The sequence below is a fragment of the Pongo pygmaeus genome, chromosome 6, assembly GCF_028885625.2.
Source record: "Pongo pygmaeus isolate AG05252 chromosome 6, NHGRI_mPonPyg2-v2.0_pri, whole genome shotgun sequence".
Taxonomy (NCBI): Eukaryota; Metazoa; Chordata; class Mammalia; order Primates; family Hominidae; genus Pongo; species Pongo pygmaeus.
Window position 1 is genome coordinate 138,325,539 of NC_072379.2, and position 16,376 is coordinate 138,341,914.

Sequence of the window (16,376 nt, forward strand, 5' to 3'; positions counted from 1 at the left end):
ACACACAAACAGCTTATGGGAACGCTGTTGGGTGTCTTTGGCACTAAGAGGTGGAAATGGGTATCCAGGAGGTGGGAGGGAGATGGAAAAGGTAGGTAGGAGGGTATTTAAGGCAACTCTGTCCTTTTTTTTTTTTTTTTAATTCCAGAGACTGTAAAGCAGCTTCTCTCTTTTTTGGAAGTGGGGTTCAAGGTGGCAGTGACCCCCTGAACCCTTAGTGTCCTGTCTGTGAAGGAATCTGAAGTGGCAGAGTCCTGGGGCTTTGGGAAAACATTACCTCCTCACCCCCTCCAGGTTTCTTCCCCCTCCCCTTCCTGACAGTTTTTAATTAGTTCCTTTTAAAATTCATTGGAGATTTAAGTCTGTTAGTTAAATATACCTTAACTTGAATTACATAAAGTAGTTAATCATTTAGATTACCTAAACTTCACTGGAATCCTTAGGAGTAGGAATTTTGTTAGCAGGGAAATAGGTAATTTTGGATCACTGGGCACTTCAAGAAAGGACATTCCTGGGTGAGTGGTGGAAGTTGGGGGCTTTAGACAATCTGAGGGCAGCATGATGGTGCCGGGAGGCTGGGCAGGGGGACTGCCAGGAGGTGGGAGAGAAATGCCTAAGGGAGGTGGGAGGGCCAAAGACAAACTCTGCCTTCTTTGCAATTTTGCCTAGGGCCCTGGTGGTGGCAACCGCCTGTGTGCCACTGAAAATCGTGCCGATGCCTGGCATACAGCATAAATGGAAGCAGGGTACCGCGTGAGTTGAAACATTGGTCACACTATATAAAGTTTGTATATGTGAATCAGTGTAACTCATACCCATATAACTGGGGGTCTGACTGTATTTGGATTTTTCTGATAAGGCATCATGGGCTAAGGAAAAGAGCACTGGGCTGAGACTCAGGAGACCTGGTTTCTAGCCCCAGCTGTACCTCTAATTGTAACCTTGGGTAAGTCACTTAACCTTTTTTGCCTCAAGTTAAATCTGTAATTTGTTATATGGGAAACCAAATAATTTCCTATGTTATACTCAGAAATGTTGAAAAATAAATATATTTTAAGTTTTTTTAGAAAGGAGGAGCTATAAGTAGATAGTAATTACTAGTATCTTATTTTATCTCGTTTATGATTCATTACGCTTTATAAATATCTTTCTGTTTTAGTTGTTAGTATTAGCTGAGGGGAGAGGGATAATTTGTTTTCCTTGAACATATTCTATTTGAAAGCAGGGAGGAGGTGCACAGGAAAATCCAAGAAACAGTTTGAGAAGTGTCTGTGTGACAGTTGGAAGAACCCAGTACCCTCACACAGACTATGATTTTTGCTCAGTTGGATTAATTGCAAGGATGTTCCTTAGCTAAAGCCCCTTTGCCAACAAACACAGTTTGATCATAAGTCTCTGGTCTTGATCCCAGGAAAGTCTGGGAAGATGCATGCAATAAGAATTAAATAAAATTGAGGGCGTGGATTTAGATTACATCTTTTTTTTTTTTTTTTGAGACAGGGTCTCTGTCGCCCAGGCTGGAGTGCAGCTGGGCTCACTGCTGCAACCTCCACCTCCTGGGTTCGAGTGATTCTCCTGCCTCAGCCTCCTGAGTAGCTGGGATTACAGGTGGCTGCCACTACGCATGGCTAATTTTTGTATTTTTAGTAGACACAGGGATTCTCCATGTTGGCCAGGCTGGTCTCGATCTCCTGACCTCAGGTGATCCACCACGCCCAGCCTAGATTACATTTTAAGCTTAGAAATTAGGTAAGTTATAGAAGGTAGTTCTGAGGGTTCTGTATCTCTTAATTGCTTATACCTTTAAATGGGAGCAGAGAGCACCTTTGAAAGATTAAAATAAGCAGGAATGGCAGCCTGCCCTCCAAAACAACAAGTAGACTAGGAATGTTAGATAGAATTTTATAGCATCATTAGTTGTCCCTTATGGTTAGGGACTGTTTTGGGCAAGTTAAAACTTTCAATAATTTTAACTATTTTAAATGTTAATCTTTCTAAATTGTAGGATATACTTCCTCAGTTAATATATTAATCATAATATTTTTGCTGATCAGTTGTACAGTAGTTATAGTTTGTGGGATATAAAACTGAAAGGATACTCATCCTCATACCCAGGAAAATACAGTTAAGAAAGCCATTTACCTGTTGCTAATGTAAGGTTAGTAGTACATAACCGTATAATCTGTAAGATAATATGACATTTCTGCCTTTCTGCAAAATTACTGAATCAAAGTTTGAAGTAGTGCGTTCTTTAATGGATTTTATTTATAAAATCATCTTTACTGTAATCTGTGTTCCTTGACTTCTCATCAACATTGAAAACATTTTCTCTTAATTTTTTCTCATTAACATAATGAACCATATTCATTTCTTGGTCAGTTGTAAGCCATTCTTTTATTCCACTTGGATTGTTCATTTTAAGTGAAGGAGGCGGAGCCTTTAATGTATAAGCAGACATTTTAAAAATAATAACAGGATATTTCTTAGTCTAGAGCTTGTAAATTCTTTAATATAAGTAGTTTTATAGGATTAAACAGTAGTTTCTCTGAGTTTCAGTTAACTATTTAACTTTATCAGAGTTTCAGGCATATCCAGAACACTGAAAGCGCCTGCATAGTGAATCAATGAAAAAAGAAAAGTTTTACTCATTTTGCATTTTGAACTCTGAATAATATTTCTATCTACACAGCAGCCCAGAAAACAATAAAAGTATCACTTCATATAACATTGCATCGTTCCTGGATTCTCTGCAGTTGTTTAGTTCTCCTCAAATAAGCATATGCTTCTGAGACATTCTTTTACTTCAGGTAAATATAAGCAAAACAAAGAAAAATCATTTTGTCTATTTCTGCATCAGTTCTATAAGGAGCAAGTAAATTCTTTATTTTCGTTTAGGTTTGATGTTGTCATATAAGGATAGATGGTAGTGTTCTACGTGTTCAAGATGGGTAGTAGGAATTCAGTGGCCATGAGGTGTCATGGATCAAGGTCAGGTTTAGTGAATCAGGTACTCTTCAGTAACAGGTGGTTCATACAAAGCATTGAAGCTTAAAGTTGCCGTGAGCTCAGCAAGCAGAAGCGTTGAGAAGACAGGCAGATGGTTTAAAACTAAAGGTCAGTAAGTGGGCAAGACTAGTTAAATGAGGCAGATACTCCCCGAAGATGGAATTCCAGAAAGGTGCTTGAAAAGGACTGAATCCTTAAAGCCTACTGCTGTTAGTATGTAGAGTTCTTGAGGAAACAAGCAGTTTGGCATAACTTAATCTACTAAGAAACTATAAGAAGATGAAGGAAGTTGGAACATCTTACTGGAAAAAGAATGAGGGAGTGAATGAGGGTAAGTTTCTGACTGGAATCTTGTGAATTCAAAACTTGCAGAAAAGCTATTCTGTTTCCTTTTTGTTTAGGTTCTCATGCACTAGGAGCTGCTAGAATAGATATTGGAAGGCAGGGCCAAGATAGGTCAGTTATTCAGTTTTGCAAGATTATTGAGGATATAGAGAAATTAATTTGTAAAAACTCTGAAATCATCTGCAGCTCCATGTTTTTGTTTGAACTGAATAACTTAGGACTTTGAGAAGTCAAAGCCATCAGAAAGTAACATGAAGTCCATTCAACTGAATAAATGTCATATTTTGCTATTAGCATAGAAAAGAGTCTTTAAAACTTCTTTCCAAAAAGCACTCAGTATTGACCCATATGTTCCAGTGTAGTTGTGAACCATGTACAACTGATGTTTGACTTACTTGACTCAACATGAAAGGAATTTAACCAGCTGCCCTTGCTGAATTTTGTCTCCTGAATATGGTAAATGGTTTTTGTTTTTAATCTTCTTAATACCTTAGATTTCTGCAGACACCAGTTTTCTCTTTTAGAGTTAACTGATAATTATTGGATAGTATCTATAGTTACTTGGCTGTTCTGTTCTATATTCTGCCCTAGTATTAGTTTAAACGGTAGACTTTTCTCTTAAAGTAACTTTAATAGTTTAACTAATAAAGTTACTTGAGGGTATGTTTTAGATCAGGGACTGGCACTATGGCCTCCTGCTTTTGGTAAATAAAGTTTTATTGCAACACATCCCTGCCGATTCATATACATATTGTCTATGGCTGCTTTGGCTTATGACAGCAGAGTTGAATGGTTGCAACAGAGTCATATGGCCCGCAAACCTAAAACATTTACCATTTGACTCTAACAAAAAGCTTGTTCACCACTGTTCTGGTTTAGTTATTCTCAAAGTGCAGTCCTTGGACCAGCAATTCAACATCACCTCAGCATCACATCGTATTGTTAGAAATGTAAATTCTTGGACCCACCTACTGAGTCAGAAATTCTGGGTATGGGCCCCAGTAATCCATGTTTTTAGAAACCTTCCAGGTGATTCTGATACACATTAAAAGTTTGAGAAACCCTCTTCTAGATCAGTGTTTCCCAAATGTTTGTCACACTTATTGCCTTTATTATTCTTTATTTTTATTTATTTTTTTTGAGACAGAGTCTCTGTCACCCAGGCGTGAAGTGCAGTGGCCTGATCTTAGCTCACTGCAACCTCCGCCTCTCGGGTTCAGGCGATTACCTTAGCTGCCCGAGTAGCTGAGATTACAGACGTGCACTGTCACGCCCTGCTAATTTTTGTATTTTTAGTAGAGATGAGGTTTCACTGTGTTGGCCAGGCTGGTCTCAAACTCCTGACCTCAAGTGATCTACCTGCCTTGGCCTCCCAAAGTGCTGGGATTACAGGCGTGAGCCACCATGCCTGGCCTTGCCTTTATTATTTTTTACTGTTTTCTGTTTATTTAATATTTTCCTTTATGTCAACTCACTTTCTAAAAATTTTAAGTTAATTTTAAAATGAAAGTTTATACCACCATAAAAATAAATACAATGAAAACAAAATGGTGTATTATATAACTAGACTCTTGTCACTTAGGGTTCCTGTGCTAAAAATTAGAAGTTGTTAAATTTATTAAACAAGTACTGTTGCAAAATGGGAACTTTTTTTCTTGACTTAATCGTGATTAATAATTTTCTTACTGAGTGGTATTTAAAATGTCGTGTTGGCAAAATCATGTAACACCTAAAGTCATCTTTTGTGCAAATCTCATACTTTGGAAATTACTGTTCCAGGGAGTATTCATGTGAAAGGAAAGCTGTTTGAACTATGTATATACCCAAGCCAGTAAGCAGAAATGACTGGACAGAAATACAAGCCTGTGAGACAGAGAGCTCTAGGAGATCCCTAGAGAGGTCCATCTAGACCTCCAGGGTGAAATTACCTCATTTAGCTCAATTTCTCACCTCTCCTTTAGTGCTTTGGTCCACGGGGGTTGATGGTTCTGCAGGATTTCACCAACTGGTTCCACAGTGGGAATGTGAAAAGGTACCTGGCTGTGGGAACAGCTGCTTATCAAAGAGAGGCCTGATAGAAATGCTAGGGGAAGTGGCTGTGAGTCTGCATTATGGACGGAAGCAGAGCGGCAGGGCATGTTGCTAGGACTAAGCAGTCGATTAACCTGAGTCTGGACACCATGTATAAATATTTTGAAAAATTCCTGTTACAATTTAATTTACTTCGTTGTGTTAGAGGGAATGCTTCCCTGCACATGGTGTTTATTGGTTGATGTGCTTTAGGGTATAGTAATTATTTATAGCAATAGATTGATACCCAGGTTGCTGAGTTGCGTTAGTTATATCTTTATTTCCTTTTCTTAGAGATTATAGACATAATTTGCTTCTGTCATCTTTTGACTAAAAATCTAATGGGAATGAAGAATTACACTTGAATGTTTATTTTTAAGTAATAAGCTGTGATACTGATTGTAGGTGTCTGCATTTAAAAAAAATCTTTTAAAAAGTAAAAAGGTCAAAGAAGCATCTATATGATTGAATAAATGTTATTTTGTATATTTCTGTCAAATTTTAAAAAATGGATAAAGAGGCCAGGCACTGTGGCTCATGCCTGTAATCCCAGCACTTTGGGAGGCCAAGGCGGGTGGATCACCTGAGGTCAGGAGTTCAAGACCGGCCTGGCCAACATGGTGAAACCTGTCTCTACTAAAAATATAAAAATTAGCCAGATGTGGTGGTGGGTGCCTGTAATCCCAGCCACCCGGGAGGCTGAGGTTGGAGAATTGTTTGAACCCAGGAGACGGAGGTTGCAGTGACCCCACACGGTGCCAATGCACTCCAGCCTGGGCGACAGAGTGAGACACCTTCTCAAAAAAAAAAAAGGAAAAAGTGGATAAAGCATTACAAATACAAATAAAGTCTTTCGTGGTCCCCTTCACAGTCTCAGTCCTTTCACCAGAGGCAACCCTTTTCGTAAATTTGTTGCATATTCACTGTGAGGCAGTATTTCTGCTGTGTTGTTTAGTTTTAAGGCTCACGTCTCCTTCATGGTAATCTGTTTTTCATTTTAACTTCTTCCTTTATCATTGGATTGTCTATCACCTCTGTCCTTTGATATTCTCATCTTTTTTTTTCTTTTTTATTTCTTTTCTTTTAGATTTGGGGAGGCTCTAGGTGGCTTCTGTAACTATCACCAGCTGATGAGAGCTTGGCTTTTTTAATAGATAAATCAGCCAGTTACTTTTTCTTTGATTATTTTCAGCTATTGCTTGGTAGCCAAAGATAGCTTTCATTACTTCTAATTTTGTATATAGAAAGTTCTGGATGATAGAAGGCACCAACTATCCAGAGTGCAATTGTTACTATATCAGAATTGCAGCTCTGCAAGTAAGTATCAAAATATAAAATCTAGCAGGCTGCAACTTTTTATGCCATGTATCTTAAAATAAATTCTATATAACCCATTTTAGGACTTAATTTTAAAGTAACTATTCAGGCTTTTCTGATGTCTCTTGTAAAATTTAAGAAGAGAAATAGGCTGATAGATTTCCTAAAGCAGCTACCCCCCAAAACATGATGGCATTGATCCCTGCCAGCTGCCAAGACCCTTTGCTTGTATTAATATAATGAGAGAAGATAGGTGCAGGGCATGGAATAGAGCCCTTGGAATAGAGATTCTTTAGTATTCCTGTTCTCACATTTTCATCATCACCATTCTGGTTAGCTTCAAAAGATCCTACAAGGTTTTTCTTCTGCTAACAAGGCTGTTCCCCAGTCTCATTCTTATAATCTTGTGATATGGATTTTCACAGACAAGTGGGCCAGATTTTTAACATTTTAAAAACATTATTAATCTTTGATCATATCCAGCAAGAATGAACTTGTTCTGGAAATTTCTTCTACAATGGGAATTACATTTTTAAAATGTTCGGCTTGTCATGGGGATTATGGTGGAGGGTGATACTGGTACCTGTTTCTCATAATAAACTAATGGGACCATATGAACTAGAAGATTAAGAAGGATAGCTTTTCTGAGCTGTATAGCACCCTTGTGTTTACATTTTCTGGAGGAAAGAAAAGCTGCTTTGTTTTATTAGAAATGACTTCATGTCACATTTGGAAGGCAGACTGTCATAATTGTTTTTTCCCGTTGCCATCTTTGGCATAGTACTCTTTCTTCCCTTTCCTTATGTAATAAATATATGCCTGGAAAGTTTTACATGGATCAAGACATATTAAATGTTTTCAAAGCATCTGTATTATTATGTTAAGACATGGTGATGAGTCCTTTTGTAAAATGAACCCTATCCTCTGGACGGTTTAAATATACAGTGGGTTAAACTGAGTGTATATATTAACAAGGGAACATGTAGCAAGGGAGTAATGTTTTTTTAAAAGGTTAATTACAAAAGGATTTGTATAGGTGGATTTTAAGCTGAATTCTAAAGGAACAACAAAGGTAGGTGGGAGAAGTTGGTAGAGTGGGTGAGAAAGTTTGAGGAAGATGTAAAAATGATCAGATTGGCTCCTTGGTATAAGAGTTACTGTGCAGCAGTAGTCATCGCTTTTACTTTGATTCCACATGAAGACACAAGGGTTTTTTGTTTGTTTGTTTTGAGACAGAGTGTTGCTCTGTGAGCCAGGCTGGAGTGCAGTGGCGCTATCTCAGCTCACTGCAACCCCTAACTCCCAAGTTCAAGCGATTCTCCCACCCCAGCCTCCTGAGTAGCTGATATTACAGACATGTGCCACTACACCCAGCTAATTTTTATATTTTTAGTAGTAACGGGGTTTCACCATGTTAGCCAGGCTGGCCTTGAACTCCTGACCTCAGGTGATCTGCCTGCCTTGGCCACCTAAAGTGCTGGGATTACAGACATGAGCCACCGTGCCCAGTGACACAAGGTTTTACTTGTGCACTGCTTTGGATCTCTTCCTGCCCTGGACTAGACTAGAAATTGGCCATGGATGTTTATACAGTTCCCACATTATTATGTGAACTCAGCAGCTTATGTTGGAAGAAATGGAGGGAAGAAATTGGAGGGAAAAAGAGGGAGGAACGTTTCTCTGCATTTAGGGATTCAAGGGGTCAGGAAAATAAACTTTAAGCTTTTGGTTGTACACCTCTCTAGCTCTAGCTTTCCTTTCACTGAGAGGTTATGGATCTTGTTTCAGAGGGAAGGAAACTGTCCTGTCCCAAGCCCACTGTGACACGTGACCCTTAACTAGTATACCTGTGGGGAGGGCTTCAGTTGCCACCCTAGAGAATGTGGGAGGGCTTCCCTTCCCCTGCCCCCATTTGTAGACATGGGAGTGTCTCCATTGCTTTGTATGCTGTTGCATTTTCTCCTCCTCCTTTGTTTTCCCTAAGCTAAGCTCTAAGCTAATTCTGTACAAAATACTGATTGTTTTTGTAAATTGCTTGCCATGAATGCCTGATAATGTACAGTAAAATAGGATTCTGCATACCATTAAATATGTCAAATATTACAAACTTTAAGGTTCTTTTGAAATTACAATACTAAACTCAGTTCACTTTTGCTTAGCCTTCACAGTTGTTGATCACATAGCATGGTCATCCACTCACAGCTTAAAAAAATACAGGGAGCATCGGAGAGAATGGGTAAAGTAAAATTTTGATGTTTTTAAAATAGCACCTAAATCTATGAAAGTTGATTTGGTTTCTTGTTTGTATGGGAGGGAGAGGGTGGGTAGTACTGGGGGGAGGGGGCGGATATTGGGAAGATAGCATGCAACGTATAAACTCATGTCAGATACTACCTAGGCTAAGGTTGTAATGTTACTAATAAAATTTAAGTGTTAATATAAGTTTCAGAAAAGGCAGGGCCATAGAATGGCAGTGTTGGGAATTACAGTGGGCTTATTTTTTCCCTCCTGATATATGGAAGGGAATTTTGAGAATAGCAGTATTTGAGTATAACTTAGAGAGGAGGCCTGTTTTTAAAGTGACCTGTCCATATTCCCTGAGTGGAACTGACTGCCTTAGGCTCTGATACATTGGTGACAGACCTGAAGATGAATAATATGCATCCTCATTTTTATTGTATACTTGTGACTCAGGTGTTCTCAAAGATTATATTTCATGAAACTCATGAAGGTGTTGAACAAAAGAGGGAGGAAGGAGAGTTGTTGCTTGGTAGAGAATTTGGTAGAAGTAGGAATTAATAGAAAAGTTGATGTTTCTATTAAAATGAAAAACACCTCACTTGCTAGAGTTCTAAATCAGGTTTCTAATTCTAAAAACTTGGCTGTGTAGTTAAGTACAAGGCCTAATTAACTATTGTAGAGGTTATAGGACAGAGAGATCTCCATGTTTTTATAGGTGGGATATTTTTTGTTGTTGACAGAAGTAACTTCGCTTGATCTCTGTTCCATTATTTTAATTTTTTTTTTTTTACTTTATACACTAAAAATTTGGATTAAAAAATGAAAAATGTAAGAAATCAAATGTTACTCAAAAAGTGTTGTTCTGATCCCAACTCAGCAATTCTACATGAAGCCATTTGCCAAAGCCAGATATGGTTTACTTACTGTTCCCCCAAACCTTCTTGCTCTTATAAGCTTTGTCAAAGCTGTTACTCCAGGTTGTAGTGCTTTTTTTTCTACTTTACTTTGATCTAAGTCCTGTCTTTCCTTCAAATTTTGGCTACTTATTGCATGAAGCTTTTTCCAATATCTCCATTCTTGGTGGTAATTTTAGTCTAAGAATTCCTGAAGTGCTACCTAATTGAAACACACATTTGATACTTGGATCATGTTATCTTGTATTATAACTTATTACTCCATTAATATATCCTCGGCTGGGTGCAGTGGCTCCTGCCTATAATCCCAGCATGTTGGGAGGCCGAGGCAGGAGGGTCATTTGAGGCCAGGAGTTGGAGATAAGCCTTGGCAACATAGTGAGACCCTGTCTCTACAAAAAAATTTAAAAAATTTAAAAAATTAATATGTCCTATTTCTTCAGCAAAATCATGGGCTCCTTGAGGGGAGAGAGCTTGTCTTATATGCCCCTTTGTAATTCCATTGCCTAGCACAGCAGATGTGGTCACTAATAGGTTTGATTCTGTGATTTGGATCCAATGTCATTGTGACAGGATACTTTTTTCCCCCATAATTTAGGTTATTTTTATATGACTTTATGCCCACAAAACCCAAAGATAAAACGCATTAAATTGAAAATAATTTCTTGTAGTATAAGGTGATTTGGTTCCTATTTGCAGTTCTTTCTTCTTCTTTTTATAAAATAGGCGCTGTTTTACCTAGTTTCTTATGAAAAACATGGTTTGGGCCAGATATCTTGACAGAAACCAAATTACCAGCATTTTTCTTTTAAAAATCGTTGGTTTAGCTGAATTGTACTTCTATGGAATAAGCCCAAATAAATTTGTTAAGTACTGCATGGTTATGCAGCCAGGTTGTTTTAAAATGTCAACCTTAAAGTCCCCAAGGCAGAACTTTAAAAATATCGATAAACGGTCAGTTGCTATTCTCTCTTAGGGTATTTCTGTATCTCAAATTATTAAGCGTTTTATTATTTCATTGTTTTAAAGATTTCTATAATGGCTGCTATTTGATAGCTGTATTTGTTGTGTTTGCTACAGTTATCAAATATTTATGGAGCACCCATTCATTTGCGGTGAGAAGTTATTTTAAAATGTTTTTTGGCATTTATAGAAACAGATTCTGATTTTAAAAGCTCACCAGGGAAGATATGTACAACTATTATGTATCCATAAAAATTTTAAAAAACACAAAAAAGCTCACCAGGGATACTTCCTGGTTTGCTATATTCCTATTAGGAATTGTTCATATTTTAACTGATAGCCGTGTCTTCAGGGCACAATTAACTTAATATTTGAATGTAAGTTGTTAAGCACAAATCAGTTACTCTACTTAGTGAGATGTTTGATTAGTAAAACTTCATGAATACTCATTTTATTCTAAGGCCTGAGCCATTAGTTTAACAAAGCACTGAAATGATTCTGCTGTTGCCGTTACCAAAACATTTAGATACTTTTAGCAGGAAGACTATTAGATACATAAGGGCTTTTTGTTTTGTTTTGTTTTGTTTTTTGTTTCAACTTTAAAATTTTATCATTTTAAAATTGCTTAATATAATTAGGGTACAGATTTAAAATGAAATTTTTTTCTTAAATGGTAGGAAGCAAAAAGCCTCTAATTAAATAGCATTGACATTCTGATATGAGCTTATCATAGCACCATTCTAACATGAGCTTGAGGTCCTCACCAAAGTCTTGATGAAACATACTTTTTAAAGAAATAATTTTTTAAAACCCCACTTGGCTCAAAGACATTGTCTAGAGCTCCAGCTTTGGACTTTTACCTGTAGTCAGTCATACAATTATCTGGGGTTATACTTGTTAAGTCAGTATTTAAAAAAATGAAACACCCTGATTTTGTTCACTTTTGTTTTTATATAAAAGAATCTTTACAGTCAACATGTACTTCTAGATGCTGTATTGAAATTGCTGGCAGAGTTTATTCTATACAAAATGAACAATCTGGCCCCTTGTTTTATTTGTAAAGGTTCAATGTATCTATGCCTGCCTACCTCAATCTGCAAGGGAGTGTCAGAAAGGCCCCGCATTCGCCAAGCCGTGAGTTATTGCTAACTTTTCAGATGTGTTAATGAATGTGGAACAAAAGCAGTTGTGTTTAAAAGGAAAAAGGACCATCAAAATAACTTATAGTAGCAGGCGTAAACACTAAACTGAATATTCCAAATTGTGTCAAAAATAACCTACTAGAGACGAGCTTCTAGAAAACCTATTGTTGAACTGCTCTGAAGCTATCATTTTAACTATAAATTACTGTTGTTAAAATTTTATATACCCTGGTTGCAAATTAGAATGTTTTAAAAATATCTTTAACCAAGTTAAAACAATTTGAACAAAATCTTACCCCATCTAAAAATGATAGTATTTAGTTGAATTTAAGTTAAGCTCTTTAGTATATGACCATATAAAGGGGTAAAGTTTTAATCTTTTTTTGTTATTTATATGCGAAAATACAGAAACTAAATGATTGAATCACATCCTACACGAAAGTTTTTGGAGTGCTCCAGGCATATCATGTGAAGTACAGAAGTATTTATATCTCTTTTGGCACCAATAGTTCTTGCTTCAGTAATTCACCAGTAGGTTTTCATTCATCGATAATATATCAGTTTAAGGCTAAAATAAAACACCTACATTTCTTAGGACTTATCATTCTATATAGAAAGAGGAAACATCCTTATGAGTTTTTTCTTTTGTTTTTCCAAAGAGATTCTAAGCAAAAAAAATTGTAACTAACATCTATATTTTGTTATTGGAGCTAGTTACCTTTCTTTTTCTTAGATTCTTTAACATTTTGAGTAGATAGCTATATTTGATAAGCAGGTTGGATGCTTCTGTTGCTTAGGAGGTAGGTGTATTGTGTTATATGAAGACAGAATGAATTTAAATATACCCAGTGTGGCAGTATAAAAAAGCTCAGACTACATAAAACTTGGAGGTATGGAACCTTTGGACGCATTAAAGTTAACGTTTCTAGGCAATGTGCCTTTGTCTGACTGGTGTGTGAGTCCTTCTTCCAGGTTTGTACGCTCTTAAACGCGTTATTCTACCCTCTCTAACTCCTCCCAGCAGCAAAAGGGAGACACTTCAGCTGGAACAAAATAGTGGAAGAAATGGCGTCTGGGGTTCAGTGGGGATTCGCAGTGTGTATGCAATGTTTGCAAGATTATTTTTTATGTTTTTCAATTACTGTAAATAAAAATATATCAATGCTTAGTGTCAAGAAGGGAACATTGTATACCAGTATAAACTCTCTTAGTGGGTCTGCAAGTTGCTTAACCTCTCGGGGCCTCAGTTTTCTCATCTGCAATATGAAGGAGTTGGACTCGATAATCTTTAAAGTCCATTCCTGCTCTAAAATCCTATGCTTTTCTGAAGTACTCTATTTAACAGAATGCATTGCTTTCTCACTTTGACTATTTGAATTATGTATGCAGTACACTTACTGCAACTGCATGTTGTCTAAAATAGTTTTTCTATAGGATGTATATAAAAACTAATCCCTCTTGAGCTGATTTATAATGTGTGTATATAGCCACACATAAAAAGCTAGTAATAGTAGGGCTCTCAGAAAATACTTTCCAGTTGTCTAACCTTGAATGTTATTAACTCTTCTATATTACAGGAGATACTACTCGTCAACGAATCAAATTCAGTGATGACAGAGTATGCAAGAGTCACCTTCTCAACTGTTGTCCTCATGATGTCCTTTCTGGAACTGTATGTATTTACTAAATGTATTGTTTGATTACTGATATGCTGCAGTAATGAACTGCTGGATAAAGTCTTAATTCTGTGTCAAAAGAATTGACTTGTGAGGGGAGATTTGCATCCTTTATTGTTTGTTTATTCAGGATGATTACTTAAATCTTCAGGAATGGGCTTCCTCACAAAAGTGGTTGATATGTTTTGTTTTATAATTTTTTCCATTCTTCAGAGCAGTTTTTTAAAAGCATTTTTTATTTGGAATACAGAAGTAGTTATATAGCATTTGTACTTTTAGTTCAGAAATAAAATAATGTATTTTTAAAGTTCCTTTTACTGTTAAACAGAGTAGACTTTTATCTAGTACAGTATACATTTTTGTTAAGATTTGTACACATTTATATTGTGGAATCAGTGGGGAAGTATATTAGTAAATACTTATATCCACACAGCTTAATTTGGGAGTATTGTCACTTAAAATGTTGCTCCTGCTAATAATGTAAAGCTCAATTTAGATTCTGTGTCTGCAGAGATGTTGATCTTAAGAGTATCATAGTTTTAATTTGGAAGATAAACTGCACGATGATGGACCTGTTGGAATATGGAACAGAGAGTTTGATTCTCTGACTTTTGGATTTGGTTGAAATGATTACAAGTAGCTTCCCTTCATAGCTGCATCTGATGCTGGTGGGGAGCTAGTAGGGGCTAAACCTCGAGCTGGCTTTAGTTCTCATTTGCCAGAAATGACTGAAATGAAGAAAGATTTCTGACTTGCCTTTTCAGAAGCAATGAGTTTCTTAGCCAAATGAGTGGTTTCTTCTTTGATAGGAAGAGTTAAAATTAAGGACATGCCCCAAAGAGATATGTATCAAGGCATATGCAACAGGAAACACCTTTGACTTTTTCCAGGAGGAAAGACAGTTGAAACTATATTATGTTAACGGGAAAAAAGAGCCTAAGTTTATTTTAAAGTATAATACTACAAGGCAAGAAATCCAGTTTCTGAGCACAGGAATTTGGAAGGACTATGACAGATAATAAATATAATAAACTCTAAACTCTGTATTTATTTATTTATTTTTTCTGATACAGTCTTGCTCTGTCACCCAGGCTTGGAGTGCAGTGGCACGATCTCAGCTTACTGCTACCTCCACTGCCTGGCTTCAAGTGATTCTCCTGCCTCAGCCTCCGGTGTAGCTGGAATTACAGGCACGTGCCACCATGCCCGGCTAATTTTTGTATGTTTATTTTTATTTATTTATTTTTTTTGAGGTGGAGTCTTGCTCTTGTCACCCAAGTTGGAGTGCAGTGGCATGATCTCAGCTTATTGCAGCCTCTGCCTCCTGGGTTCAAGCGATTCTCCTGCCTCAGCCTCCCAACTAGCTGGGATTACAGGTGCCCACCACCACGCCCAACTAACTTTTGTATTTGTAGTAGAGATGAAGTTTTGTCATGTTGGCCAGGCTGGTCTCAAACTTCTGACCTCGTGATCCACCCGCCTTGGCCTCCCAAAGTGCTGGGATTACAGGCATGAGCCACCGCGCCCAGCCCTAATTTTTGTATTTTTAGTAGAGATGGGGTTTCACCATGTTGGTCAGGCTGGTCTTGAACTCCTGACCTCTTGATCTGTCCGCCTTAGCCTCCCAAAGTGCTGGAATTACAGGCGTGAGCTACCGCGCCTGGCTTTTTTTTTTTTTTTTGAGACAGAGTCTTGCTCTGTCAGCCAGGCTGTGAACACTGCCCACTGCAACCTCCACCTCCCGGGCTCAAGAGTTTCTCCCACCTCAACCTACCGAGTAGGTGGAGCTGCAGGCACACACCACCATGCTCGGCTAATTTTTGTATTTTTTGTAGAAACTAGGTCTCACCATGTTACCCAGCCTTGTCTCAAACTCCTGGCTTCAAGTGATCCTCCTGCCTCGGCCTCCCAAAGCACTGGGATTACAAGCGTGAACCACTACAACCGGCCATAATAAACTCCTTTATCTACTTTCTAACATTTTCGTAATTATTTTATACCGTGCTATGCTGCATCTGAAATCTATGAAATCTATGATTGTCTATAGTATACTGTGATTCTCCATGTTTAATATTGTATAAAATTTAACTGTTAAAGTTATTTAATTTAAAAAATTTACTTTTAATTTTTATTTAATGGCTAAATTACTACTTGAGATAAATTTTGAGAACAACATTAACAAAACCACTTGAGGCCAGGAGTTTGAGACTAGCCTGGTCAACATAGTGAAACCCCATCTCTACAAAAAGAATTAAAAAAAAAAATTAGCCTGGCATGGTGGTATTTCCTGAAGTTCTAACTGCCTGGGAGGCTAAGACAGGAGGATTGCTTGAGCTCAGGAATTCAAGACTTCAAGTGAGCTATGATCACACCAGTGCACTCTACCCTGGGCAACAGAGTGAGACCCTGCCTCAAAAAAAAAAAAAAAAAAAAAAAAAGGAAGAAAAATCAACAGTTAGTTACAATTAAGTGTTTTTCATTCTTCATTTAACATCAGAAAAGAAAAAGGCATCTTGAACATAAAGAGGTGTGAACTATCACACTCTGTCCCAAAAAGCATTTGTTCTTTAGGGATTGAGTGCTAAGAAGCCATAGCTCTGTAATTACAAGCTATTTGTACATAGGGTGAACTGTTAATGTTTTTCAGGTCCTTAAGGACACCATTGTATGACACGCTTGGAGTCTCACAATGTCCTTTACCT

General features: G+C 37.4%; 1 protein-coding gene across 8 annotated transcripts in view; it reads left to right on the forward strand.

Annotated features, from left to right (window-relative positions):
* Window positions 1-16,376, forward strand: part of LUC7L2 (LUC7 like 2, pre-mRNA splicing factor) — a 68,853-nt gene that overhangs the window by 7,395 nt on the left and 45,082 nt on the right. For 2 of the 8 annotated variants that reach the window (XM_054496781.2, XM_054496787.2), the window contains exon 2: window positions 13,576-13,670. In XM_054496781.2, coding sequence (XP_054352756.1) covers window positions 13,576-13,670 — 95 coding nt within the window. Of the gene's footprint in view, window positions 1-731; window positions 754-1,013; window positions 11,991-13,575; window positions 13,671-16,376 lie in introns of those variants that run through there. The other 6 variants (XM_054496784.2, XM_063667877.1, XM_054496782.2 and 3 more) reach the window with 6 other exon arrangements.